Source organism: Vipera ursinii (genome assembly GCF_947247035.1).
Source record: "Vipera ursinii genome assembly, chromosome: 4".
Classification (NCBI taxonomy): domain Eukaryota; kingdom Metazoa; phylum Chordata; class Lepidosauria; order Squamata; family Viperidae; genus Vipera; species Vipera ursinii.
Genome location: NC_139514.1, coordinates 5,227,167 through 5,254,758, shown reverse-complemented (window position 1 = coordinate 5,254,758; position 27,592 = coordinate 5,227,167). Strand labels below are relative to the sequence as shown.

Here is a 27,592-nt window from a genome sequence, read left to right as displayed (position 1 = left end):
GTTAGAGATGTAGATAGGTAGATAGAGATGTACATGGGTAGGTAGAGAGGTAGAGATGTAGGCAGTGGTGGGATTCAGCCGGTTCACACCACTTCGGCAGAACCGGTAGCTACTTTTTTGTTGCCCAGGCCCAGAATGGACTTCCGGAAGCGGCATCCACACAGAGAACCGGTTGTTCACAGATTTGAATCCCACCACTGATGTAGGTAGAGAATAGAGATGTAGATAGGTGGGTAGGCAGGCAGGCAGACAGACAGACAACATATGGAATGCTATTCCTGCCAATCCTGGTTTCAAAAAAGAAGGCTCTTCTTGAAGGTTAAGGCTTAACGGCAAATTGTTAGCAACACGTTTGAAAAAGCATCTTTAAAATACAAGAAAACTCTTTCCCCAACCCACAACTCTCTATTCTTTTGAAGGCCTGCTAACGGGTTCAGCTGGGACATACTCTTTGTAAATATATTTTTCATATTTTGACCTGAAATTGAAAAATCGCCCTGGCCTGAAATCTCAGATTCTGGCGCCAAGACTTTCCACACGGTTGACGTTTTCTTCATTAATAAAGTAAAATTGGTTAAATGAAGCCTGGTGCGACTCCAGAGAGAAAGAGAAATATTCACCAAGCGAGGGATTGATGGGGCCGAAGCCTTGCAGAAGGTAGCTTACAGATTTCACCAGCTCTCAGAACGTTCCAGAATTATGGGTGTTTGTTACTCACCTCTACTCACGACTAGGGTATTTTTGATCAGGGTGGAGATAGTTTTTAATAGCTTGTTGATGTCTCAGGATCACCGGTTTTAAGGTTGTTCATGGCTGCCGACAAGGAATTGGGTCATGTTGTCAATCATGAGCTCCTTGAAATTCAGCATCTGCTTCCATACAGGTAATCCTGGACTTAACGCCCATTTGTTTAGTTCAAAGTAACAACGGCCCTGAAAAAAGCGACTTACTGACCGTTTATTGCACTTACGACCGATGCAGCCAACCCCTTGGTCATGTGATCAAAATTCAGAGGCTCGGCAACTGGCATGTACTCACGACGGTTGTACTCTCCCTGGGGTCACGTGATCTCCTCTCTGACAAGCAAAAGTCAAGGGGGAAGCCCAATTCAGTGAAACATACCCGTTACTAACTTAACCACTCGGTCATAAAATGAAAGGTCATAAAATGGGGCAAAATTCACTTAGCCACCGTCTTGCTTAGCAGTGGAAATTGTGATCATAGGTCAAGGATTGCCTGTACAAGTTACTTCACAGGTGTTTTTTTGTTGTTGTTGTTGGGATGGGCAAAAAGAAGGAAGAGGAGTAGGAGTAGTATATATATTGCCTTCAGCTGCGGAATCAAAGGCAGAAGGTCAGCCTAACAAATAAATCAAAACGGATCTGTTGCTGTCTGTAAACATGACGTGCGGAGTCCGAAACAAATGGCATCTTAGAAAGGACGGGTGCGATTGCATTGCCAACTACTTACGTGCATTCAAAACAGTTTGAGGGGAAAAAAGCTATTTTGGGCTTGCCTCCGGAAGCTGCGGGTGCTCCAACCCTGGAGGTTTTTAAGAAGAGACTGGACAACCCTTTGGTCTCCCGCTTGTGCAGGGGGTTGGACTAGAAGACCTCCAAGGTCCCTTCCTTTATTCTCTTATTCTCAAATACCAGGTTATAAGCAAAGGGCCTTGGGAGACAGAAGGAAAAGCTACAGACTAGAGAACAGTGGGATAAGAGGCAGCTGAGCCCAGCGAAGGAAGAGGAGGTATCAAAGATCTCAGAAGGGACCTGTTGTGATTCAGGGTCAGCCTGTGGGTTCGGCAGTTGGGTCAGACGATTCAGAGGAGGAGGAGGGGGGTTGTTGCAGAGGACAGCCCTGAGGTTTCGCAGAGCCCTCAGCCAGGCCCCTCCCATCTGGTTACGATTGTGTGAGACTGACAGCGTGGATGAAGATGACCCACAGCGGGCCCTGTTCAAGGACGCCCAACGCAGGAGGCAGTCAATCAGGAGTAAACAGAGGAAGGCAATGGGGCACCTCGGAAGGAGGCAGAGAGAAGCCACGCCCTGAACTGTTTAAAAGGGGAATGTGTGGGAGGGCTGGTTTGCTGAAGGCAACCGTTTGAATAGCTCCTGTTTCATGGTTCGTGTTTGGTTTTGCTCTGTTTTATGTCAATAAATTTGGCAGGCTTGCCTTTTCTGCAGGGCCAGTAGTAGGCTGGTACTTCCTGTCTTTGCAGACCCTAAAGTGATGGGAAGAGACCCTTTCAGCCTTGCATGACTCTGTTAACGTCCCCTTACAAACAAAGACAGAGCTAGCACTCCTGGCTGTGTTTCTTATCCGGACTACCTCGCAAGGCTGACGCATAAAAGCAGGAATGGCATTGCTTTCAATAGGCGGCACAAAATGAGCCAGTGACGGCGTTTGGGTTGGAATCAGAGGTTGGAAAAGGAAGTTGGGAAATCATCTTTATAGCTAATCAACTTTTCCCCTCCTGCCTGCATCGCCCAATTAGGTCTGAGCTTTGCTGCTGCTGCTTGTTACACCGTTGTTGGCTTATTTCAACTTGCCACATTTTTGCTGTGTTAATTTAACCTGCAAAGAAAACATGACACACAAATTGTTCACACTGTTTGTTTCTCTTTGCTGTGTTCCTTGTGCAGTGGGCATCCTCCCAACCCTTGCTAGTCACGGGAGCTGAATTATTAGATGCACTTTTGCTGTTAGCTAATATTACTTGCATTGCAAGTGGTCCTTGTGAGTTACGGCCTTTCATTGAAGTGGAAACGGCAGGGGGAAAAGCGACCGTTTTTTCCACACTTTGCAGCATTCCCCACGGTCACGTGATCAAAATCTGGACCCTTGGCAGCTGGCGTGTATTTGTGACGGCTGGGATGACTTTTTACGACCTTCTGACAAGCAAAGTCAATGGGGGAAGCCAGATGCACTTAACAACCGTGTTAGTAACCTTCCGTGTTTCCCCGAAAATAAGACCTAGCTTGATTTTTCACGATGCTCGTAATATAAGCCCCACCCCCAAAAATAAACCCCAGTTAAGATCGTCAGCCAGACGGATGCATTTAGTACCGTATTTCCCCTGAATAAAAAGACCTAACTGTAAAATAAGCCCTGATGCCTCTTTTGAAGCAAAAATTAATACAAGACCCGGTCTTATTTTGGGGGAAACACGGTAACCACTGCTGTGGTTCACGTAACATCTGTGGCAAGAAAGGTCGTAAAATGGGGCAAAATTAACAACTGTCTCGCTTAGCAATGGAAATTGTGGAGTCAATTGTCATTATAGGTCAAGGACTAAATTGTGCTACTGACTTCTCCTCTTGTGGTGTTTATAACGCCGTCCGTTCTTGAGGGACATTGTGTGGCTGCTTCTGTCAGCTTCACAGAGGGCAGTGGAGGCATCTAGCCAACCTTCGCTGATCTTGAAAACGCTAAGCAGGTTGGGCTTGTTTAGCACGGGAAGAAGTGAAAGAGGAAGAGTAGCGAGGCAAGACACCATGATGTATAGTCCCCATTTTCTAAGTGTGCGCCCCATTTTTGTTAATAGAACCTCTCTTGCTACTGAGGATCGCTTTAAATAGACCTCAGTAATACAGGAAATTTGAGATCCTGTAAGAACATCAGATGCAAAGGCTTGGGCCTCCTCCGAGAAAATCTTAGATATGTAAGTTAGATTGGGCGATCAAAAAATGTCCTGCAAAGAAGAGGACACTCAAACCATTAGACCAGACATGTCAAGCACAAGGCCCGGGGGCCGGATCCAGCCCGCAAAGTGGTTTCATGCAGCCCGCGAAGCCATCCTGGAAACAGTGAGGGAACGGCCCCCACTGCCTTGGCCCTGGCCCAGAGACCCTCCTCCTGCCAGAGACCCCCAGATCTGTCCCACTCCTGCCCAGGCCCCCATAGGCACCCTCGATGCCAACGATGTAGAGCTGGCCACGCCCACCCAGTAGGCCATACGCACTCTGGCCACGCCCACCCAGTAGGCCACGCCCACCCTGGCCATACCCACCCGGCCCCCTGAGGGCAACCGCAATGCTGATGCGGCCCTCAGTGAAATTGAGTTTGACACCCCTGCATTAGACCAAGGGTGGGCAACCTTGGCTCTTTTATGACTCGTGGACTTCAATTCCCAGAATTCCTGAGCCAGCATGGGGGAACTATGGCCCCTTCGTGACTTGTGCAGCATCCCCGTGGTCATGTGATCAAAATTCAGATGTTTGACAACTAACTCCTGTTTATGACGAGTTGCAATGTCCCGGGGGTCCTGTGATCCCCTTTTGCGACCTTCTGACAAGCAAAATCAACGGAGAAGCCAGATTCACTTAACAACCATCTTACTAACTTAACAACTGCAGTGCTTCCTTTAACAACAGCAAGAAAGGCCGTCAAATGGGGCAAAATTCACTTAACGAATGCTTCACTTAGCGACCGAGATTTTGGGCTCAATTGTGGTTGTAGGTCGAGGACTACCTGTATTCACAAATGCTGAATCCTACCTCAGAGTAGGCATTACCCGTAGCATCTGCTATTCTTATATAGGATCTCAACCTTGCTGTATTACTGGAAGATAGACCAAGAGTGTCCAACTTTAGCAACTTTTAAGACTTGTGGACGTCAACACCCAGAATTCCCCAGTTGGAGTTTGAAGTCCACAAGTTGAGTAGACTTTCACAGTTTGTGGTTGGTTGGTTGGTTGGTTATTTGCTTGTTTGATATCCCACCTTTTAATTCTGGAGATTAAGACAATGAATTAAGATCAATGTCCCTTCTTACTATTTTCCCCTCAACTTTCCTGTGAGTTAGGTTGGGCAAAGGGAGAATGTGATTAGTCCAAGGTCACTTAGGGAGGACCCATTGCTGATTGTAAGAGGTGATCTACTCACCTCTTAAGTCACAGTGGCTGTTGGGTTGAGCAAGAACGAATGACCCTTAAGCCACATGGTTAGCTTTCGTAGTAGAGGATAGACTAAAATCTAGATTTCCCTGCACCTAGTCTGTCAATAAAGCCTATTCCTCTAATGAGTTGGAGCTGCATTACCTTGAATCCTCCTCCAGATTTTGGCCAAAACAGGGAGAAATTCTGCAGGTAGAATGCCCGCCTCATCTGGAGACCCAACTGAGGGATGTTCTCTTAGATCCGGGGTCTTCAAACTTGCCTCTTTTATGACTTGTAGACTTCAACTCCCAGAATTCCTCAGCCAGGCACGCTGGCTGAGGAATTCTGGGAGTGGAAGTCCACAAGTCATCAAAGGGCCAAGTTTGAAGACCCTTGTCCTAGATGCAAGCCGCCTTTATCTATCAAACCAAAAGGCCTCCAAGACAAATTCTAATGCTGATTATGGAACCCGGAGGGATTGAACGTCTGATGTCAGCCCTGGGGTTTTTTTGTTTTTGTTTTTGTTTTTGACATTTCACAATTCTGCTCGGTGAAGGAAGATCTCCCCCACCCCAAAGTTGACTTTTCTCGTTGCTCACCGCAGCCATGCACCTGTTTGGCCTAAACTGGCACCTGCAGCCGATGGAAGGGCAGATGTTTGAGATCACGGAAGACACAGCCGGCAGTTGGCCAATGCCAACAGACGTCTCCTTGCATGCCTCAGGGGGCACAGGGATAGAGTTACCTGAGAGGAAAGGCAAAGGTGCCGGGGAAGGTACGGTTGATGTGTTTGTCCTTGTTGTGTGTCTCTCTGCCTCTGGATTCCAGAGAACCACCCTCATAACATCATTGCCTTCCCCTCCCGTTGCCTCTTCATTCCGGAATGTTCTAGAGTCAGTAGTTCTGCACGCACTCACATTGTCATCTCTCCCTTCTCCCAATGCTGACCCAAACGTACATTTTTCACTCCACAGTCCATCCGGAGCCATCCACCAAGGGGGGAAAAAATTCTCTTTCACATGTGTGTTTATTTATTTATGTATGTTCTTTCAAAATCTTCCTCTCTTCGTTGACATGTGTTGATAGAGGGATACCAAATGTTGATGTTTCTTGCTTAATTACTCTTCGTTGTTGCTGTTGTTTTCCATGGTGATTTTGCTGGTAAAATGTTATGCCTAACACCGAAATATGTTTGAAAGCTCCCTGTAGCCACACGTTTCCTCATCATTTGCTGTCTCGAGACCAGATTCTTGAATTATTTCCCATTTTGGAAATCGGTGGAAAACCTACAGGTGATCCTCTAGTTAGGATCACAACTGGGATCAGAAAATTTGGCATTAAGTGGTCCAGTCATTAAATGAGGCATTTATGTGACCATACCCGATTTTACAACTTTTTTTGGGGGGGGCTCAGGTCGTTAAGCGATTCTTCACACGATCACGATTTGCAACCTTTCCCGCTGGCTTCCCCAATGACTTTGCCAATTCCCCCATTGGAGAACCTGGATTTGCTTAACGGCCATGTGATTCACTTCGTGACCACAGTGACTCGCTTTACGGCCATTGTAAAAAATGCTCATAAAATCAGGTCCAGTCACTTGGCAACTTGATTTACATCTACTCCGACTTTTGATGGACCCCAAATTCTAATCCCAGTTGTAGTCATAAATCAAGGACTATCTGTAGAAGCAAAAGGAAGCGCAATTATTTAACTTTTTTCTCAGTGCTTCAATATCTGGAAGTTGTTCTTTCCTATCCTTCCCTGTCCAAGAAAACTCCATGTTTTCTAAAAATTTATCTGGCTTCTCGGGATGCCTGAAGACATTTCTACTAGCTGAAAGTAGTAAACTGTTAACTATTCAAAGCTGTGTAAAAATCATCCTTTGCTTAGGAAAATTTTGACAGCTTGACAACCTATTCACAGTATCTCCGGAGAAACTTGTAAGGGGTTAAAATCTTGTGTCAGGATTGTTTCTGCTATGAGAGCAGCACATTTCCCCCCCCATTAAAGTAAAAAGACGGGGAAATTAAGAACCTTTTGTTCTGCGCTGATAATCTAGCTGAATTCAAACCCGTTCTCTCTTCTCCAAATGTTCTGGCTCACAAATGAAATATCTAGAACTCAACTGTGACTTCAGAGACACGTGCAGATAGCCCTCGCATGTACCCGAAGCATCCATTCGGCTGTTTTGAGGGGGACGGCTGAGTGTCTTTATTTTATAGCAATGGCTTTATTAGTTCAGATGTCAATGATCGGATTCCAGTTCATCTGTGTTCATCCGGGGATCGATAAAAATCTGGCCACTCTGCACGGCCACCGCGGATCTCGTTGTATGTTCTCTGATACAGAGATAGAGAAATAGAGTGATAGATAACAGAGAGAGAGTGGGGGGGAGATGGATAGCGGTGATATATAGATGATAAATAGATGACAGACAGACAGATAGATGATATGATTAACAGCTGGAAGATAGATAGAGACAGAAGACAGACAGATGATTGATAGCTAGACAGACAATAGAGATATAGAGGGAGGGAGGGAGGGAGGGAGGGAGGGAGACAGGGAGGATAGATGGATGGATGGATGGATGGATGGATAGATAGATAGATAGATAGATAGATAGATAGATAGATAGATAGATAACAGCCAAAGGATGGATAGAGACAGAAGACAGACAGATAGATAGATTGACAGACAATAGAGACATAGAGGTAGGAAGGGAGGACAGGGAGGATGGATGGATGGATGGATGGATGGATAGATAGATAACAGCCAAAGGATGGATAGAGACAGAAGACAGACAGACAGATAGATAGACAGACAATAGAGACATAGAGGTAGGAAGGGGGGACAGGGAGGATGGATGGATGGATAGATAGATAGATAGATAGATAGATAGATAGATAGATAACAGCCAGAGGATGGATAGAAACAGACGACAGACAGATGATTGATAGATTGACAGACAATAGAGACAGAGGTAGGAAGGGGGGACAGGGAGGATGGATGGATGGATGGATGGATGGATAGATAGATAGATAGATAGATAGATAGATAGATAGATAGATAGATAACAGCCAAAGGATGGATAGAGACAGAAGACAGATAGATAGATAGATTGACAGACAATAGAGACATAGAGGTAGGAAGGGAGGACAGGGAGGATGGATGGATGGATGGATAGATAGATAACAGCCAAAGGATGGATAGAGACAGAAGACAGACAGATAGATAGATAGACAGACAATAGAGACATGGAGATAGGGAGAGGAGAGGGAGGAATGATGGATAGAAGAGAGAGAGAGAGAGAGAGATGATTAACAGCCAAAGGATGGATAGAGACAGAAGACAGACAGATGATTGATAGATAGACAATAGAGAGGTAGAGGTAAGTAAAAAGAGGGAGAGTAAGAGAGAAAGAGAGATAATAGACGAAGGATGTATATATAGAGAGAGACAGAGAGACACAGACCAGGCCATTCTATGTGAACATATGAAAATGAGAACCAGCAGGAGGAAAGTCCCTAATTTTCAACCCCAAAGACCCAGAAAAACATGTGGTCCATTGCAAAGGAAGCCATTGCTACGTCCAGGAAAATGAAGACATTATAATTGCTTTCATCTTCCCCCCCCCAAAGTTTTCCACCACCATGAGAAAGGGGGTGCTAAAAATGGGGCACAAATCCACAGAACGTGATCAAGTTGCCTCCTGACATCGGAAAGCAGAACGTTCAGAAGCCAAGAAGGGATTGGAGGCTTCGCACCCAGATCTCCTCCTTGATCCTGCTACACGCCATCCAGACAATCAGACTAAAAAGATTGCTCAGTGTATTAACCCCAAAGCCCGGAGGGGTCTTAGTCAAGCCTCCATACACAGGTAGTCCTCGACTTAACAGCCATTCATTTAGTGACCATTTAAAGTTACAACGGCACTGGGAAAAACTGATTCAGGACCCTTTTATAATAATAATAATAATAAAGTTGGAAGGGACCTTGGAGGTCATCCAGTCCAACCCCCTGCTCAGGCAGGAAACCCTATACCATTTCGGACAATGGTATAGGGTTTCACACTTTTCACACTTAAGACCGTTGCAGCATCCCCATGGTCCCCTGATCAAAATTCAGATGCTTGGCAACTGATTCATATTTATGACGGTTGCCGTGTCCCGGGGTCACGTGATCCCTTTTTGCAACCTTCTGACCAGCAAAGTCAATGTGGAAGGCAGATTCGCTTAGCAACGGGGTTGCTAATTTGTAACAGCCAGAGTGATTCACTTAACAACGGTGAAGAAAGATCATAAAATGAGGCAAAAACTCCTTTAACAGCTGTCTTGCTTAGCAGTGTAAATTACGGGCTCAGTTATGGTCGTAAGTCGAGGACTACCTGTATTTTAAAGGAGTTACTATTTGGCACTTTATTCAGGAGCTGACTCAAGACCCAGAAACAGTTGAGCCCAAAATTTCTGTTTGCTAAGCAAGAGAGTTTTTGTCCCATTTTACGACCTTCCTTGCCACAGTTGTTAAGTGAATCACTGCGGCTGTTAAGTTAGTAACACGGTTGTTAAGTAAATCTGGCTTCCCCGTTGGCTTTGCTTGTCAGAAAGTCGGGAAAAGTGATCACGTGATTCCCCCAGGACACTGCCACCGTCATAAATACGAGTCAAGAACCAAGCATATCTGAATTTTGATCGCGTGACCGTGGGAAGGTTGCGACGGTCGTCAGTGTGTGAAAACAGCCCTTAGTCACTTTTTTCAGCGGCGCTGTAACGGTCACTGAATGAAACCATTGTAAGCTGAGGGCTGCCTGTACTTGATTTTTTTGAGTCTTAAATATTGGAAAGCTGAATTCAAAAATTGCTTATTTTAGTGTGGGTGAGATGAGACTTCCATTATTAGATGTTTCTGGAACTGCAGCCGAGTTTTTAGTGGTTGTCTGTGCAAATTCCAGTCTCTGTACAAGAAAACTCTCTTTTCAGTTGAATGTTCACATACCCACAAATACCGCACATATTTTAAATAAACTAACACCAAAGCAGCTAATCTGTCCACAGGGGGGGATTTGTGTTAACTTCCTAACAGATGGAATCACTTAAGTTTTAAGTAGACTTTTACTGTCTGGAATATAAAAATATGTTATGGCTGCAAGAATATACTCCTCACCGAAATTCTTGCCATTAAAACAGGGTATTGTCAGGGAATTTGGCTACATAAAAAGACTGCGGCTGGAGAGGGAACGTTTTAATTCTTTATTCCCAAAAAACCACTTCCATTTATTTTTCAATAAAGGAAGAAAATGACAGCGCTGTCTCCAACTTGGCGTAAGAGCGGTTTCCCACAAAGAGGGGTGGACTTCAATTCCCAGAATTCCCCAACCAGCATGAATGGCTGGGGAATTCTGGGAGTTGAAGTCCACTCCTCTTGAAGTTTCCACAAGATGGAAAAATACGGATCTGGATGTTTATCTTTCTTTGAGCTTGATGTATTTCTGAAATTCAGGGATGAATAGCCAGCCCAGTGAGCTCAAAAATACACATCTACAGATAAGTGTGAAGCTCTAGCAAATGTCAGAAATGCACACCAAGTGGCAGAAATGTATGAATAATTTTAAAAAGAAGGACCCCAAATTTGCCCACTGAGGTCTAGTAACCTCAGTGGGAGCCACTGAGGTCTAGTAACCTCAGTGGGGGCAAAAACAGGAAGATGATTTATTTTTACTTACAGGTAATCCTCGACTTAAAGCAGTTCATTCAGTGACCAAAGTTACAACAGCACTGAAAAAAGTGATTTATGCCCATTGTTCACACTTAATGACCGTTGCAGCGTCCCCATGGTCATGTAATCAAAATTCAGACACTTGGCAACTGGCATGGACTTGTGACGGTTGTGATCCCCTTTTGTGACCTTCTGACAAGCAAAGTCAATGGGGGAAGCCAGATTCACTTAACAGCTGTGTTGCTAACTTAACTGCAGTCGTTCATTTAACAAGTAAAGTCGTAAAACGGGGCAAAACTCACTTAACAAATGTTTTGCTTAGCAAGAGATTTTGGGCTCAGTTGTGGTCGTAAATTGAGGACTACCCTGTATTTATTGTGTACATGGTTAATTTAATATTTTTTAATATGGTTTTAACTTTTGTATGTTGGATTTTTTAATTCCCTGTAAACCGCCCTGAGTCCTCAGGGAAAGGGCGGTATACAAATGCAACTAAATAAAATAAATAAATAAATAAATAAATTTATCAAATTTACTTCCCTTTTGATTCATGGTGTGAGAAGATACTGAGCGGCTTGCAACGTAATAAAACATATGGAAATAAAAGCAATTATAAATTCAACACCAGAATAAATTATAAGAGATTAAAATGAAGTTAAAAAACACAGGTTTAGTGTGCAGAGGCTATGTGGCTCCTCTGTTAATACACTTGTAGAAAAGAGACTAAGGTGGCCTTAAAATCTTCATAACACTATTTTAAATTTGGGAGCAAAGAAATTAATAATGAGAAAATTCAAAGGGTGCAAAGAGATTAAATTTGTGTGTTCCTCTTTGTGGTTTTTAATTTCATTTTTTCCTACCGTATTTTCCGGCGTATAAGACGACTTTTTAACCCATGAAAATCACCTCAAAAGTTGGGGGGTCATCTTATACGCCCAGTCGTCTTATACGCCGGAAAATACGGTACTTTTTTCAATAACAACAAACACAGAAGGAAAGGCTTTCATACAAGTAAAACTGACTATAATTGTCTGAAGAGGTACTTTTCCATTCTTTTTCTTTCTGAAAAGATATTTTCCAAAATAAAGACACAGCGGTAATAATAACAACAACAACAACAATCAATTGAAGGTAGCCTTAATATGTATTTCTGCCTACCTTGCTCCTGTAAAAGGACCATAAAAATGACAGCAGAGGGAAGAAAGATATCTAACAGCATTTATTTAGTATGTAACATTAAAAAATAATAATTTCAATAATAATTCCAAAGGAATAGAAGATTGGAAATTCGTGGTTTTACAGCCTCTCAGACTTTTGTGTTTTTTTTTGGGGGGGGGAATGCCTTGATTGTCCAAAGAGGAGATAATTTTTCAGTTAAGAGAATCTTCATTTAATCCAAGATTTTGTTTTTATTTTCCTATATTTCAGCAGGAAAGTCCAGCACTTTTTTCCCCGAAGACAGTTTTATAGACACCGGCGAGATTGACGTTGGCAGACGAGTCATGCAGAAAATCCCTCCCAGCCTATTTTGGAGATCTCAGGTGTTCATTGACCATCCTGTACATTTGAAATTTAATGTTTCATTGGGAAAATCGGCCCTGGTTGGGATTTATGGAAGAAAAGGACTCCCACCTTCGCACACCCAGGTGAGGTGGATTCTGAGGAGATCGGATCAATGCAAATAAAACTAGAAGGATTACTACTCATGCTTTGAACTTACTTCGTTTAATTGCATAATAAAGCCCATAATGGTCAGACTGGGACAGGAGACCACAAGGAAATCCCAGGACTCGTTGATTGTAAAGCTAAAGTAATAGAATCTTTCAAGACTGAATGAGCTTCCCCTCTCTTTATTACAGGTAGTGCTCTACTTAACAACCATTCATTGAGTGACCGTTCAAAATTACAAGAGCACTGAATAAAATAACTTACGACTGTTTTCATACTTATGACCATTGCAGCATCCCCATGGTCTCCTGATCAAAATTCAGACGCTTGGCTACCGATTCATATTTATGGTGGTTTGCAGTGTCCCAGGTCTCATGTGGTCCCCTTTTGTGACCTTCTGTTAGACGTCCGGAGAAAAAAGGAGGAACCTGACCCACTTTAAATCGGGAAGGACTGTGTGGAGAGAGTTTCCTTCTTTAAATTTCTGGGAGTCTACCTCTGTGAAGATCTGACCTGGAAAGTTAACACAACCCAGGTGTGTTAACACAACCCAAGTTAACACAACCCACTTTCTTAGGGTCTTGCGGAAGAACAGGGTAGAACAACGGCTAATGACCCTCTTTTACCGGTCTACTATAGAGAGCGTCCTCTCGTATGGTATTGTGGTTTGGTATGCTGGTCTGACAGCCGCGGATAGGAAAGTATTACAGAGGGTGGTAAGTACAGCACAAGACATTGTGGGCTGTTCCCTGACACCACTGGATGACCTCGCCAGGGCTCACTGCCTTGGAAGAGTGAGGAAAATTCTCAGGGATGACTCACACCCTGGACGGTATCTCTTTACTCTCCTACCATCGGGTAGGAGATATAGGAGTATAGTCAGCCGTACCAACAGGCTGAAAAACAGCTTTTATCCGTGGGCTGTTAGGCTTTTGAATGAGAAATAACTTTTGTGAATTTTATGCAGAATTGACTTGGGAGGCCGGTGTGTGGTGTAGTTGGTTCACATGGTGTGGTGGGATGGAGGGTTTGTTGTCACTGTGTGTTGGGGGGAGGGAGCACCGGGGGGGGGAGGCTCAGCTAATCTCAATGTACACATGTTGTACTTTGACAATAAAGGTTTGTTTATTTATTTAATGGGGAAGCCAGATTCACTTAGCAATGTGTTACTAACTTAACAACTGCAGTGAGTCACCTAAGTCTTAAGAACTGTGGCAAGAAAGGTGTTAAAATGGGGCAAAACTCATTTAACAATGTCTCGCTTAGCAACAGAAACGTTGGGCTCAATTGTGGTCGTAAGCTGAGGACTACTGTATTCTGTTTTCTATGATCTTTTCATAAGATTTAGAGGAAGCTGGGATCCCCTGGTAAATCACCCTCAGGCAAGATTTTAGATCGTTCTGAAGGGATCCTATAGTTTCTCTCATGGCTGTAGAATTTGGTTACCACAGGGGTCCTCAGTCATGGCCCTTTTATGACTGGTGGACTTCAACTCCCAGAATTCCTCAGCCAGCATGGGGGAACTATGGCCCCTTTATGACTTGCGGACTTCAACTCCCAGAATTCCTGAGCCAGCATGGGGAAAACTTTGGCCCCTTCATGACTTGTTGACTTCAACTCCCAGAATTCCTCAGCCAGCATGCCTGGCTGAGGAATTCTGGGAGTTGAAGTCCACAAGTCATAAAAGGGCCAAGTTTGAAGACCCCTGGGTTACCACCCCGGCCTTGTCTTCACTCCTCTGCTTCAGATTACGAGGGGAAATAGAACAGGCCAATTTCCAAGTGTGGGTACACCTGTGTTAATCTGAGGGGAGTGTATATTTTTTTAGTTTAGTTTCTAGCTTTTACACAATTACAGGGAGTCCTCGGCTTATGACCAGAAGGGTGCCTGTCCATTGTGGTTGTAAGTCATGACTGTTGTAAAGTGGGTCAACCAGGTGACCTACCTCATTATACGTCTGTGGCAGCCATCATTAAACGAACGGGGGTCATTTAACAAAATACAGTTGTCATTAAGTGAATACGATGGTCATTAAGTGAAACCATTGTCTGCTATGGGCTGATTTGGCGGAAAAAACCAGAAGTAAATGCCCAGGGTTTTTTTGTGTGTGTGGCAAAAGTATCATAAAAACTCAGTCACATGACCATGAGATGCCACAAATGGTCGTAAATGCGGAGCAGTTGCTGATCACCCCAAATACATTCATGTGACCTCAAGGAGGCCCAGCCATCAAAAAGTCAGAACCAAGCCATAGGTAGGTAGCCCCAGGGCAGTCTGTCGTAACTTTGAATGGTCACTGTCCTTGACCTATGACCTCACTTCAGCCAAAATTTGTGTTGTTAAGGGACATATTTGGCAAGTGAATTTTTGCCCCATTTTACGACTTTTTTTGTCACAGTTGTTAAGCGAATCACTGCAGCTGTTAAGTTAGCAACGCGGTTGTTAAGTGAATCTGGCTTCCCCATTGACCGCTTGTCAGAAGATCGCAAAAGGGGATCGCGTGACCTTGGGACACTGCAACCGTCATAAGTACAGGCCAGTTGCCAAGCCTCCGAATTTTGATCCCATGACCATGGGGATGCTGCAATGGTTGTAAGTGTGGAAAGTGGTCATAAATAACTTGTTTCGGTGCTGTTGTAACTTTGAAGGGTCACTAATTGAATTATTGTAAGTCAAGGACTCTCTGTGACCTGGAAGTATAAAGGTGGCCTTCGTTTCAACCCCTGTGTTCTTCCCATTTGTGTATGTTGCAGTTTGACTTTGTCGAGCTGCTGGACGGACGGAGGCTGCTGAATCAGGAAGCCAGGAGTCTAGAAGGACCACAACGACAACAAAAGAGCTTTGTGCCACCGGCCAGCCATGAGACAGGATTTATCCAGTATTTGGATTCTGGAATGTGGCACCTGGCCTTTTACAACGATGGAAAAGAATCCGAGTTGGTCTCCTTTCTCACCACCACTATTGGTAAGGGCATCTACGTTTTACCGACAAAAGGGAATATTTGCAGCTCAGGCTTGAACTGAGGGGCTCTTGATGCTAGCGACACGGATGGTGTTACCTAGCTGGGTAATGAAACGTCTGCCAGAAAACCACCAAGTTCAGAGAGCACCGAGGACCACATAGTCCTCCTCCTCCTCCTCCCCACTTCCATCTAGCTCTCATGTCGTTACCTAGTTTTGTAATGAAATATCTCCAAGAAAACCACCAAGCTCAGAGAGCACCAAGGACCCCCACATCTGCGTTTTCCAGTCAGCTCAAGGAACCAGATCTGTCTTCATCCCGTGAAACATTCCCACAACTAAAGAGAGACATAGCTAGTTAACATAGAACAGGGGTGTCAAACTCAATTTCATTGAGGGCCGCATCAGCATTGCGGTTGCCCTCAGGGAGCCAGGTGGGTATGGCCAAGGTGGGCATGTCCTACTGGGTGGGCGTGGCTAGAGTGCATATGGCCTACTGGGTGGGCGTGGCCAGCTCTCCATCGTTTGCATCGAGGGTGCCTATGGAGGCCTGGGCAGGAGTGGACAGACCTGAGGGTCTCTGGCAGAAGGAGGGTCTCTGGGCCAGGGCCAAGGCAGTCGGGGCTGATCCTCACTGTTTCCAGGATGGCTTCGCGGGCCGCATGAAACCACTTCGCCGGCCGGATCTGGCCCCCGGGCCTTGTGTTTGACATGTCTGACATAGAATAACAGGTTGGAAGGGACCTTAGAGGTCTTCTAGTCCAACCCGCTGCTCAGGCAGGAGACTCTACAGCAGGGGTGTCAGACTCACAACGTCACGTGACGTGTCGTGACGTATCGCGACGTTTTTTCCATCGCTGGCAATGGGGTGAGTGTGGTTTCGGCATGACGCATCCGGCCCACTGGTCGGCAGTTTGACACCCCTGCTCTATAGCGCTTCAGAGAAAATGGCTGTCCAGTCTCTGCTTGAAAACCTCCAGTGATGGTACACCCACAATCTCTGGAGGCAAGCCGATTAATTGTTGTTATTGTCTCCTTGGTTCTAGGTTGCTTCTCTCCTTGATTAGTTTCCATCCGTTGTTTCTTGTTCTGCCTTTAGGCGCTTTGGTTGATTTCACGCACCCACCCTTTGTGGCAGCCCTTTAGATACTGGAATATTGCTATCATTCATCCGAAGCCCTTCATTAGACTAGAGTAGACATACCTAGTTCATACAGCATAACATACAACATGAACATAGTTCATGATAATAAATCTGGTTCATACAACATGACCGCAGAAAAAGCTAGCTTTCCATAACGAGCTAAACCTCAGCCTCTCCAACTATATTACATAATGCACGATTTCTTAAACTTGTCCACTTCCAGATGGGTGGACTTCAAGTTCCAGAATTCCACAGCTTGATGAGAATTCTGGGAGTTGGAAGTCCACAAGCCTGAGGTGGCCAGAGTTTGAAAACATAAGAGTGTCATTTTGCAGGAAACCAACTTAAGCTTATCGAGTTGGTTTTGGGTAAAATATTTCTTTGTCTACTCTTTTTTATAGGCTATTCTACTGGCACACTTAAAGGTAAATAATGTCATAGCATGGTTCGCGTGCTGCCGCAAAAGAAGCACAAACGTGATCTTGTGGGGATGAAAAGAAGTGGCTTAATGTAATATTTAATATCGAATAATATGGACTGCATTTTCAAAATGGCTCCTTCTTCGTCCTTCTCTTCCCAATAAATCTAGCCATGCTGTACATTTTTCAGTTTGAAGGGTTAAGGTTGCAACTGTGGATTGACCACGTACTGTCCTTGGAATGGATGATCTCCTTTTGGCTATCCAGGAATTCACTAAGAATTTCTTAGCCTTATAATATGACATGGTTTGGCCAGCAGGCTCAGTGGTCAGTGTTCTTTTTCACTCGATGGAAACCTGAATATGTTGTTATTTGAAGACCCCTCATTTGATTCTTGAGTTCATTTTGATGTGGTTTGTTTCTTTTAAAACCGTGGTGGTCCAGTGGTTAGAATGCAGTACTGCAGGCTACTTCTGCTGACTGCTGGCTGCCTGCAGTTCAACAGTTCGATCCTGACCGGCTCAAGGTTGACTCAGCCTTCATCCTTCCGAGGTCGGTAAAATGAGGGCCCAGATTGTTGGGGGCAAATATGCTGACTCTGCAAATCGCTTAGAGAGGGCTGAAAAGCAGTGTGAAGCAGGATATAAGTGCTATTGCTATTTTTCTTCCTTCCTCCTTCCTTCCTTCCTTCCTTCCTTCCTTCCTTCCTCCCTCCTCCCTCCCTTCTTTCCTGTGGCACAGTGGTTAGAATGTAGTACTACAGGAGTTCGATCCTCACTGGCTCAAGGTTGACTCAGCCTTCCATCCTTCTGAGGTCACTAAAATGAGGACCCAGATTGTTGGGGGCAAATATGCTGACTCTGTAAACTGCTTAGAGAGGGCTGTAGACAGTAGTGGAATTTAATTATGTGAACAACCGGTTCTCTGTGTGGATGCCGCTTCTGGAAGTCCATTCTGGGCCTGGGCAACAAAAAAATTAGCTACCAGTTCCGCCAAAGTGGTGCAAACTGTCTGAATCCCACCCACTGGCTGTAGAGCACTTTGAAGCGATATATAAGTGCTATTGCTATTTCCTTCCTTCCTTCCTTCCTTCCTTCCTTCCTTCCTTCCTTCCTTCCTTCCTTCCTTCCTTCGGCACAGTGGTTAGAATGCATACAGCACTACAGGCTAACTCACTGCTCACTGCTAGGAGTTCGATTCTGACACACTCAAGGTTGACTCAGCCTTCCATCCTTCCGAGGTCAGTAAAATGAGGGCCCAGATCGTTGGCAGCAATACGCTGACATTTATAAACCACTGAGAGAGTGCTGTAAAACAACTGAAGCGGGATATAAGTCTAAGAGCTATTGCTAAAACTCTGCTCAATAACAGGTGGCCCTCTATTAAAATCACCTAGGTTAACTCCATCTACAGCTGCTTTATATTTCAAGACAACTATATTTAATATTTGCTAATGCACTTCAGACTCTTCTATAAACATATACACATACCGTGTTCCCAACCACAAGGATTGTTTAATTGTCTAATTTTATTTATTTTTTTCCCCTGGACTGCAAAATGATACTTCGTTGTGGGCACCGACATTTCTCCTTCTTCTCCAAGCAACTTTAGCGTTGAGTCTCAGCTGTATTCAGTAACTACCAGAGAGTCATTGGCTGTAATTTGTCTGGGCAGGTTAATTAAAAGTCCAGGTCTGATTAAAGCAAAGTCGTTAAGGGATGCAATGTAGCATTTATTTATTCGCTTATTACCTGCCCTGAGCTTTTGTTTAATCTCTGGTTGAAATGCAGTGGGAGTATAGGTGATCCTCCACTTACTGACATTTGTTTAGTGACCGTTCAAAGTCACACTGGCAAAAGTGACTTCTGACCATTTTTCACACTTACGATCGTTGCAGCACCCCCATTGTCACGGGATCAAAATTTGGACATTTGTTAACTAAGTCATATTTACGACGGTTTCAGTGTTCCGGGGTTATGTGAGCCAAAGGGGAAGCCAGGTTCGCTTAACAACCATGTTACTAACTTAACGGTTGCAGCGATTCACCTAACGACCGTGGCAAGGGAAGGTCGTAAAATGGGGCAAAACTCACTTAACAGCTGTCCTGATTAGCAACGGAAATTTGGGGTTCAGTTGTGGTCGTAAATGTATTTTACTTTCTGGCTGAAATGTTTGCCTCTTCCCCATCAATACCTTTCACATCCTTGAAGTTGAGTTATGTCAAAAAGCACCAGATTGTAATCTACTCTCAGGCATGTCCCTTGTGATGGACAGATGACCGAGTGCTTCTTCACAGGATCCTTCCAAAAATTCCTCTTTTACTCCTTGTTCTTGAATACATTTTGTCAGGTGGTTTATTTCTTCTTCTAAAGCTCAGATTTTGGCTTAATGTCATGGTTCTGACAGATGAAACTCTTCAAAGAACTTCGAGGCATTGTTTACCTTAAAGAATCTTTATTCGAGTAGCGTAGCATCGGCACTAACATAGCTGAAGCCAAAATCTGAATTCCCCTCCCCTGAGCACATAGCATCAAAGCACAATTCCTTCCTCCAATTAACAGTCATAAATCACATTCTGCAGTTAGTTTGAAATGCAGGCTTCCCCTCCAGTTCTCCAGCCGCCAATTCTTATCATCTCTTATTTCAATAACCTTGGTTCTCACACTAGGTTCAGCATTGTTATGTCTAGCTAAACCCTCATGCACATTCTTCCCCCTCAGCATCATCTAACTCTAACTCTAATTCTAAGAGTAAAACATAAGAAGAAAATGCTTGCATCAAAGCAAAAACATTTGATGTTAGCAGCATTGACATCTGTATTTCCCAGCCTTGGCAAATTTAAGAAGAGTGGACTTCAACTCCCAGAATCCTCAGCATGGCTATATGCTGGCTGTGGAATTCTGGGAGTTGAAAACCATATACTTGGAAATATCTATGGAGTTTCTCAATCGTCCAAGTCATAGTTATCCCAAAGATGCTTTTCACAAGGCAACTGAACTTCCTTGTTTTTCCAAGAGCTGAAGAAGCTTCTTGGATGAGAAGCGAAACGTCTATTTTGAAGCCGCAAGTGTTGTTCCATGCTGAACAATAACATAAAAATGTATAGTTTGGGCTATCTTAGGTCGTGTGTGAAACCGCTTTTGAGTGTTTATGCAACATTTAAACCAGTGTTTCTCAACTTTAAGATGGGCGGACTTCAGTTCCCAGACATCCTTAGCCAACCTTGCCAAGGTTGAGGAAAACACTGATTTGAACCATTGTTGAAAAAACATAGTTTAAAAAGCAGGGTAGCAGAATGTATGAATTTAGCTAGATTCTCACCAGAACTGTGGAATTCAACAATTTGGAGCAGTGTTTTTTCCACCTTGTTGACTCTAAAAAATGTGGACTTCAACTCCCAGAATTCCCCAGCCAGAATGCTTAAACATCTTGAAAGCTCAAGACTATTTCATAAACCTTTCACATCATCACCCCTCTACAGGTAGTCCTCAATTTATAACAGATCAATTAGTGACCATTCAAACTTACAACGGCACTGGAAAAAGTGACTTACGAGTCACGACCATTTTTCACACTTATGACTGTTGCAGCATCCCCGTGGTCACGTGATTAACATTTGGGTGCTTGACAACTGGTTCACATTTATGACAGTTGCAGGTCCTGGGATCATATGATCCCCTTTTACGACCTCAATTGTGGTCATAAGTCAAGGACTATCTGTAACTCTTGAGTCTTGATGGATCTCTCTGACAAATTTCCAGACAGTGAGGACAATTAACCAGTGGAATAGCTTGCCTTCAGAAATTGTGGGCACTCCATCACTGGAGATTTTTAAGAAGAGACTAGACAGTCACTTATCTGAAATGGTATAGGTCCTCCACCGTGAGGAGGGGGCTGGACTAGAAGACCTCCAAGGTCCCTTCCAGATTCTATTCTGTTCTGTTCTACTCTACTCTGGGGGCAATTAATTGCCCCCAGATTGTTGGGGGCAATTAAGCTGACTTTGTAATAATGCCGCTTGGGGTGTGTGTGAAAGCCCTAACAAGCAGGCATATACATAGAATGAAGGCTACTGCTAAGCTTGTAAGCCGCCCTGAGTCTTCGGAGAAGGGCGGGATATAAATGGAATTAAAATTAAAAATAAATAAAAAAATACTCTACTCTACTCTACTCTACTCTACTCTACTCTACTCTACTCTACTCCACTCCATTCTAATTCTAATTCTAATTCTAATTCTAATTCTAATTCTATTCTATATAAAGTCACTAATAAAGAGAGTTTCTTTCTCCAAAGAGCAAAAGTGAGAACATCTGTTCCTTCAAAGCTACCTCTCTTGAACTTCTTGACACCTGAAAATTTCCCTCCCTCTTTCCTCTCTCTCCCTCCCTCCCTCTCTCTCTCTCTCCCCCTCCCTCTCTCTCTCTCCTCTCTCTCTCTCTCTCTCTCTCTCCCCCTCCCTCTCTCTCTCTCTCTCTCCCTCCTCTCTCTCTCCCTCCCCCCCTCTCTCTCTCCCTCCCCTCTCTCTCTCTCTCTCCTCTCTCTCTCTCTCTCTCTCCTCTCTCCTCTCTCTCTCCTCTCTCCCCCTCCCTCTCTCTCTCTCTCTCCTCTCTCTCTCTCTCCCTCCCTCTCTCTCTCTCCCTCCCCCCCCTCTCTCTCTCTCTCCCTCCCTCTCTCTCTCTCTCCTCTCTCTCTCCCTCCCTCCCTCTCTCTCTCTCTCCCTCCCTCTCTCTCTCCTCTCTCTCTCCCTCCCTCTCTCTCTCTCCTCTCTCTCTCTCTCTCCCTCCCTCCCTCCCCCCTCTCTCTCCTCTCTCTCTCTTTCTCTCTCCTTCCCTCCCTCTTTCTCTCTCTCCCTCCCTCCCTCTCTCTCTCTCTCCCTCCCTCTCTCTCTCTCCTCTCTCTCTCTCTCTCCTCTCTCTCCCCTCCCTCTCTCTCTCTCTCTCTCCCTCCCTCTCTCTCTCTCCTCCCTCTCTCTCCCTCCCTCTCTCCTCTCTCTCTCTCTCCTCTCTCTCTCTCTCTCCTCTCTCTCTCCTCTCTCCTCTCTCTCTCTCTCCCCCTCCCTCTCTCTCTCTCTCTCTCTCTCTCCTCTCTCTCTCTCTCCTCCCTCTCTCTCCCTCCCCCTCTCTCTCTCTCTCCCTCTCACTCTCTCTCTCTCCCTCTCTCTCTCTCTCTTCTCTCTCTCCCTCCCTCTCTCTCTCTCTTTCTCTCTCTCTCTCTCTCTCTCTTGAATCAGCTTCCTTGTAAATGACTTTGGCAGCATTTTTCTAACACAGATGCTCTTCCATAAGTTGCCTGGTGGATTCACCTCTGCCAGATTACAGTGATTTATTTATTTGGGACAATCTGGTCTTGGGTGGAACAAAATAGCAGGCCCAAGGAGAGCTGGAATCAGAATATCTGGGCCAAAAACCTGTCAGAGATGCCAGAAAAGTAGCTGAGCTTCTAGAGATCCTTTCAGCAGTTCTTGATGTCAGTCTTGAAGAACCAAGAAGCCCAAAGTGGACCCCCACACACATAACAAAAAAATAAGTGGATAAATAAATACATGAATTACCTCACGCTAAAGGTATCTGTAGGGAAGGCGAAGGTTGAACTAGTAGGAGTTTAGAATAGCCGCCCATCAACAAAATTTTCTACTTTTGAGACTTTATTCAGAAGAAACAAACCGTGAGAATTGAACAACAACAACAACAGTAATGTTGGAAGGGACCTTGGAGGTCATCTAGTCCAACCCCCTGCTCAGGCAGGAAACGCTACACCATTTCAGACAAATGGCTGTCCAGTCTCTTCTTAAAAACCTCCAGTGTTGGAGCGTTCACCACCTCTGGAGGCAGGTTGTTCCACTGGTTAATTGTTCTAACTGTCAGGAAGTTTCTCCTTAGTTCTAGGTTGCTTCTCTCCTTGGTAAATTTCCATCTGTTGCTTCTTATCCTGCCTTCGGGCACTTTGGAGAATAGCTTGACTCCCTCTTCTTTGGGGCAGCCCCTGAGATATTGGAACACTGCTATCATGTCACCCCTCGTCCTTCTCTTCGTTAAACTAGACATACCCAATTCCAGCAACCGTTCCTTATATGTGTTAGCCTCCAGCCCCCTAATCATCTTTGTTGCTCTTCTCTGTACTCTTTCTAGAGTCTCGACATCTTTTTTACATCGTGGTGACCAAAACTGGATGCAGCATTCCAGGTGTGGCCTTACCAAGGCCTTGTAAAGTGGTATTAACACTTCATGTGATCTTGATTCTATCCCTCTGTTATCCCTTTGCTGGTTGATATTCACCTAGTCCTCAATTTGCAACCGCAACAGAGCCCAAAATTTCTGTTGCTAGGTGAGACAATTGTTGAGTGAGTTTTGCCCCATTTTACGACTTCTCTTGCCACAGTGGTTAAGTGAAACATTGCAGTTGTTAAGTTAATAACAGGGTTGTTAAATGAATCCAAGCTTCCTCATTGAAGGTCGCAACAGGGGGATCACTTGACCCCCTGGATGCTGCAAACCATCATAAATATGAGTCAGTTGCCGAGGATCTGAATTTTAATCACGGGAGCATGCAGATGCTGCAATGGTTGTAAATGTGAAAAATGGTCATAAGTCACTTTTTAAAAATATATAAATATTTTATTTTAATAATAAAATATTTTATTTTAATAATAAAAATATATAAATATTTTAAAATATATAAATATTTTATTGATTTTCTATTTTCCCAAACAAGTACTCAATAAGCAACGTGATGACTGAGTCCATTAAAAATTCGGTGATACGTATAGGTTTTTCCAACTAAGTCCAATGTTAACAGCCGCTAGCACGTAACAATTTTTCCGCATTAGGCAACTACAGTTCTTATTATTGTTTGTAAACATACAACTGCATATCAACATTTATTACATTTTTCTAATAATATCAATACTATCCGTTTAAAATATCTTTCCTAGCCAAAGCATATCTTAATTGCATTTGCATTCGGTTTCCACATATTTAATCCACATCCTATTTTTTCTTTTTTTAAATTTTAGTTTCCCGTCCGTGTTCAAAATATCCAATCATTTATAATTTTGAAATTATTGTAAGTCACTTTTTTTCACGCTGAGCAGTCTCTAAACAAATGATTGTAAGTCAAGAACCTTAACAAGCACAACCAGGGCCTGAATTTCCTTTGCTAAGCAAGGAAGCTGCGCCTGTTAATATAAAAATACTGCTTTTTTTCTCCCCCTTCAGACTCTGGCAAAATACCCTTGCTTCTTTTAGCCTCTGTCAATCACAGCTGGTCAATTCTCCCCATCTTTTCAGTTAGGTAACTTCACTTGACAAAAGGCTCATTGACTGACATAATTATTTTCCTTTCAGGGTCGGGGGAAAAAAAGGTTTACCTTATTTTAAACTTCATTTTGGGAAGGCAGCTGCTGCTCAATTTTTCCCAAAGCCCCAAAATTCCACATTTTTTCCTGACATGGCATGTTTCGTTCCTGTTTCACGTTATAGAGTCATTTAACTTCTATTTTGATATGAGGAAAATAGTGGGAGGTAGACAATGAGACGGGCGGGTTCATCTACTGTATTTGTAAATTTTGTCATCTAAACATACATGGCTTCCAAAGAGCACAGCTTTTCTTTCTTTCTTTCTTTCTTTCTTTCTTTCCTTCTTTCTTTCTTTCTTTCTTTCTTTCTTTCTTTCTTTCTTTCTTTCTTTCTTTCTTTCTTTCTTTCTTTCTTTCTTTCTTTCTTTCTTTCTTTCTTTCTTTCAGTATAACACTTGCAAAGCCTGAATTTGTTCCAGCAAAAGCAGCCAGGGTTGCATAGCTGGGAATGGAGTTGTGAAAAGAACACACACTTTTCAACTAGACAGTTTTCAACTCGAGACTAGACCAGGAGTAGGCAACCTTGTATCTTTTATGACTCGTGGACTTCAGCTCCCAGAATTCCTCAGCCAGCATGGGGGAACTATGGACACTTCATGACTTGGGGACTTCAACTCCCAGAATTCCTCAGCCAGCATGGGGGAAACTATGGCCCCTTCATGACTCGTGGACTTCAACTCCCAGAATTCCTAAGCCAGCATGGGGGAACTATGGCCCCTTCATGACTTGGGGACTTCAACTCCCAGAATTCCTCAGCCAGCATGGGGGAACTATGGCCCCTTCCTGACTCGTGGACTTCAACTCCCAGAATTCCCGAGCCAGCATGCGGGAACTATGGCCCCTTCATGACTTGTGGACTTCAACTCCCAGAATTCCTCAGCCAGCATGGGGGAACTATGGCCCCTTCAGGACTTGTGGACTTCAACTCCCAGAATTCCTGAACCAGTCATGCTGAGGGGAAAGGGAGAGGTTTCCAAGCTGACCCATGTTGGCTTAGGTCTCTATGAGTAGAAATACCGGTAATCCTCATCTTACAACAATTCATTTAGTGACCGTTCAAAGTTACAACAGCACTGAAAAAAAGTGACTTGTGATCGTTTTTCACACTTACGACCATTGCGTGGGTCACGTGATCAAAATTCAATCACTCAGCTACTGACTTATATTTACGATCTTTGCACTGTCCCGGGATCGCACGATCCCCTTTTACGACCTTCTGGCAGGCAACCTCAATGAGGAAGCCAGGTTCTCTTAAGTAACTTAACCACTGCAGTGATTCACTTAGCAACTGTGGCAAGTAAGGTCGTAAAACGGGGCAAACCTCCCTTAACAAATGTCTTCACTTAACGACATAAATTTTGGGCTCAATCGTGGTCATAAGTCAAGGACTACCTCTCTTCTATGCTTATTTTCTCATATTGTTAGGTCTCCCTGAATAGAAATAGGAATTCGGGAGAAAAATCTGGCCTGCAGGCTCTCTTACCTAGCACGAATTTGCACTCTGCTTTCCAGATTTGGCTCATTCTTATTCCCCGTAATCTTTTGATCAGAATTCTGCGCTTCTTCTGCGAGACTCTTAACCAACTAATCTCCTTGGAGATTTGGCATTTATTCTCACAGCCTTTCCCTTTATATAGGAGACAATCACGTCATTCTTCCGTGCACCAGACCTCTCCACGGCCCACCTATCCAGATTTTAACGTTTCTCCAGTTAACGCGGTTCAAAATTCTCACACAATATCGAGAGCTCCCTGTTCGTCGTCGTTTTTCTTGGCCGCTACCTTTTATGGCCTTCGTTTTACTTCATCGCTTTTTATTTTATTTTTTTTAATTCCATTCCATTTGGCCCTCTCCGCTCTCTTCCCAAAGAATTTTTTATTATTATTATTATTCCCATCAAAATGCAGGCTGTATTTTCAACTCTGCTTTCGATCTGAACCATTCTTCGCTATTTTGCATTGCATTGTTTGCAAACTTATTCCTGTGCGTTATACAATAGATTTCTTTTTCCTTTTTTTGTGTGCAGCGATTCTTTTCCCAAATGTATTTCTCCTCGTCTACAGCTTCTTTTACTTCCGTATACTGCCAAATATGTTTTTTGATGCTTTCCATTCGATATAATTCCCCAAAGTTCCGTGGCGTTCCATAAACTAAAATCTTTTCATTCCTTTTCAAGCGCTTCCAATTTATTATCGAATATTTTTTTCATACGGAGAGGTAGGATATGAATAAAATAAATAGCACTCTTCTTCTGCCGATCGGTATGTGGAACAGATATCACCTGAGCATTGGTTGATAACCAAGCTGGAAAAAAACATGTGGTTCATCTGAAATTTGGTGGTTGCATTTACAGCTAAGGATCTAAGCCTCCGTCTTCTAAAACTTTCCATCCTCCTTCCAGCTCTTAAAGCCACCACCGATTTATCTTCTTCTTCCTTTCTTTTCTTAACATCAGATTAAGTAAGTATGTAACTCATAGGAGTAACTGGGAGAGGGATCTCGGAGTCCTAGTGGACCATCACTACAATAGGAGCCAGCCGTGTGCTGCAGCTGCCAAAAAAGCCAACGCGGCGCTAGGCTGCATTGAAGAGAGGGACAGAATCAAGATCACGTGAAGTGTTAATACCACTTTACAAGGCCTTGGTAAGGCCACACTTGGAATACTGCATGCGATTTTGGTCCCTGCAATGTGAAAAAGATGTTGAGACACTACAGAGAAGAGCAACAAAGGTGATTAGGGTCCTGGAGACTAAAACAGTTGGAGGAATTGGGAATGTCTAGTAGTTTAACAAAGAAAACTTTACGAAAAAGCAGCTTGGGAAACTTAAGTTGGTTTCCTGCAAAATGTTATCCCATGTTTTTAAGAAGACACCAGTCAGCCGCTTGTCTGAAATGGGTTCTCCTGCTTGAACCGGGGGGCTGGACTAGAAGACCTCCAAGGTCCCTTCTAGCTCTATTCTATTCTATTCTATTCTATTCTATTCTATTCTATTCTATTCTATTCTATTCTATTCTATTCTATTCTATTCTATTCTATTCTATTCTATTCTATTCCATTCCATTCCATTCCACTCCACTCCACTCCACTCCATTCCATTCCATATATTCTATTCTGTTCTGTTCTATTCTGTTCTGTTCTGTTCTGTTCTATTCTATTCTATTCTATTCTATTCTATTCTATTCTATTCTATTCTATTCTATTCTATTCTATTCTATTCTATTCTATTCTATTCTATTCTATTCCATTCCATTCCACTCCACTCCACTCCACTCCACTCTACTCCACTCCATTCCATTCCATATATTCTATTCTATTCTGTTCTATTCTATTCTGTTCTGTTCTGTTCTGTTCTATTCTATTCTATTCTATTCTATTCTATTCTATTCTATTCTATTCTATTCTATTCTATTCTATTCTATTCTATTCCACTCCACTCCACTCCACTCCACTCCAC

General features: G+C 43.7%; 1 protein-coding gene across 1 annotated transcript in view; it reads left to right on the top strand.

The window, feature by feature from the left end:
* Positions 1-27,592, top strand: part of TENM4 (teneurin transmembrane protein 4) — a 355,279-nt gene that overhangs the window by 217,335 nt on the left and 110,352 nt on the right. Inside the window, exons 7-9 of the mRNA XM_083362529.1 lie at positions 5,484-5,654; positions 12,023-12,237; positions 15,013-15,223. Coding sequence (XP_083218655.1) covers positions 5,484-5,654; positions 12,023-12,237; positions 15,013-15,223 — 597 coding nt within the window. The remainder of the gene's footprint in view (positions 1-5,483; positions 5,655-12,022; positions 12,238-15,012; positions 15,224-27,592) is intronic.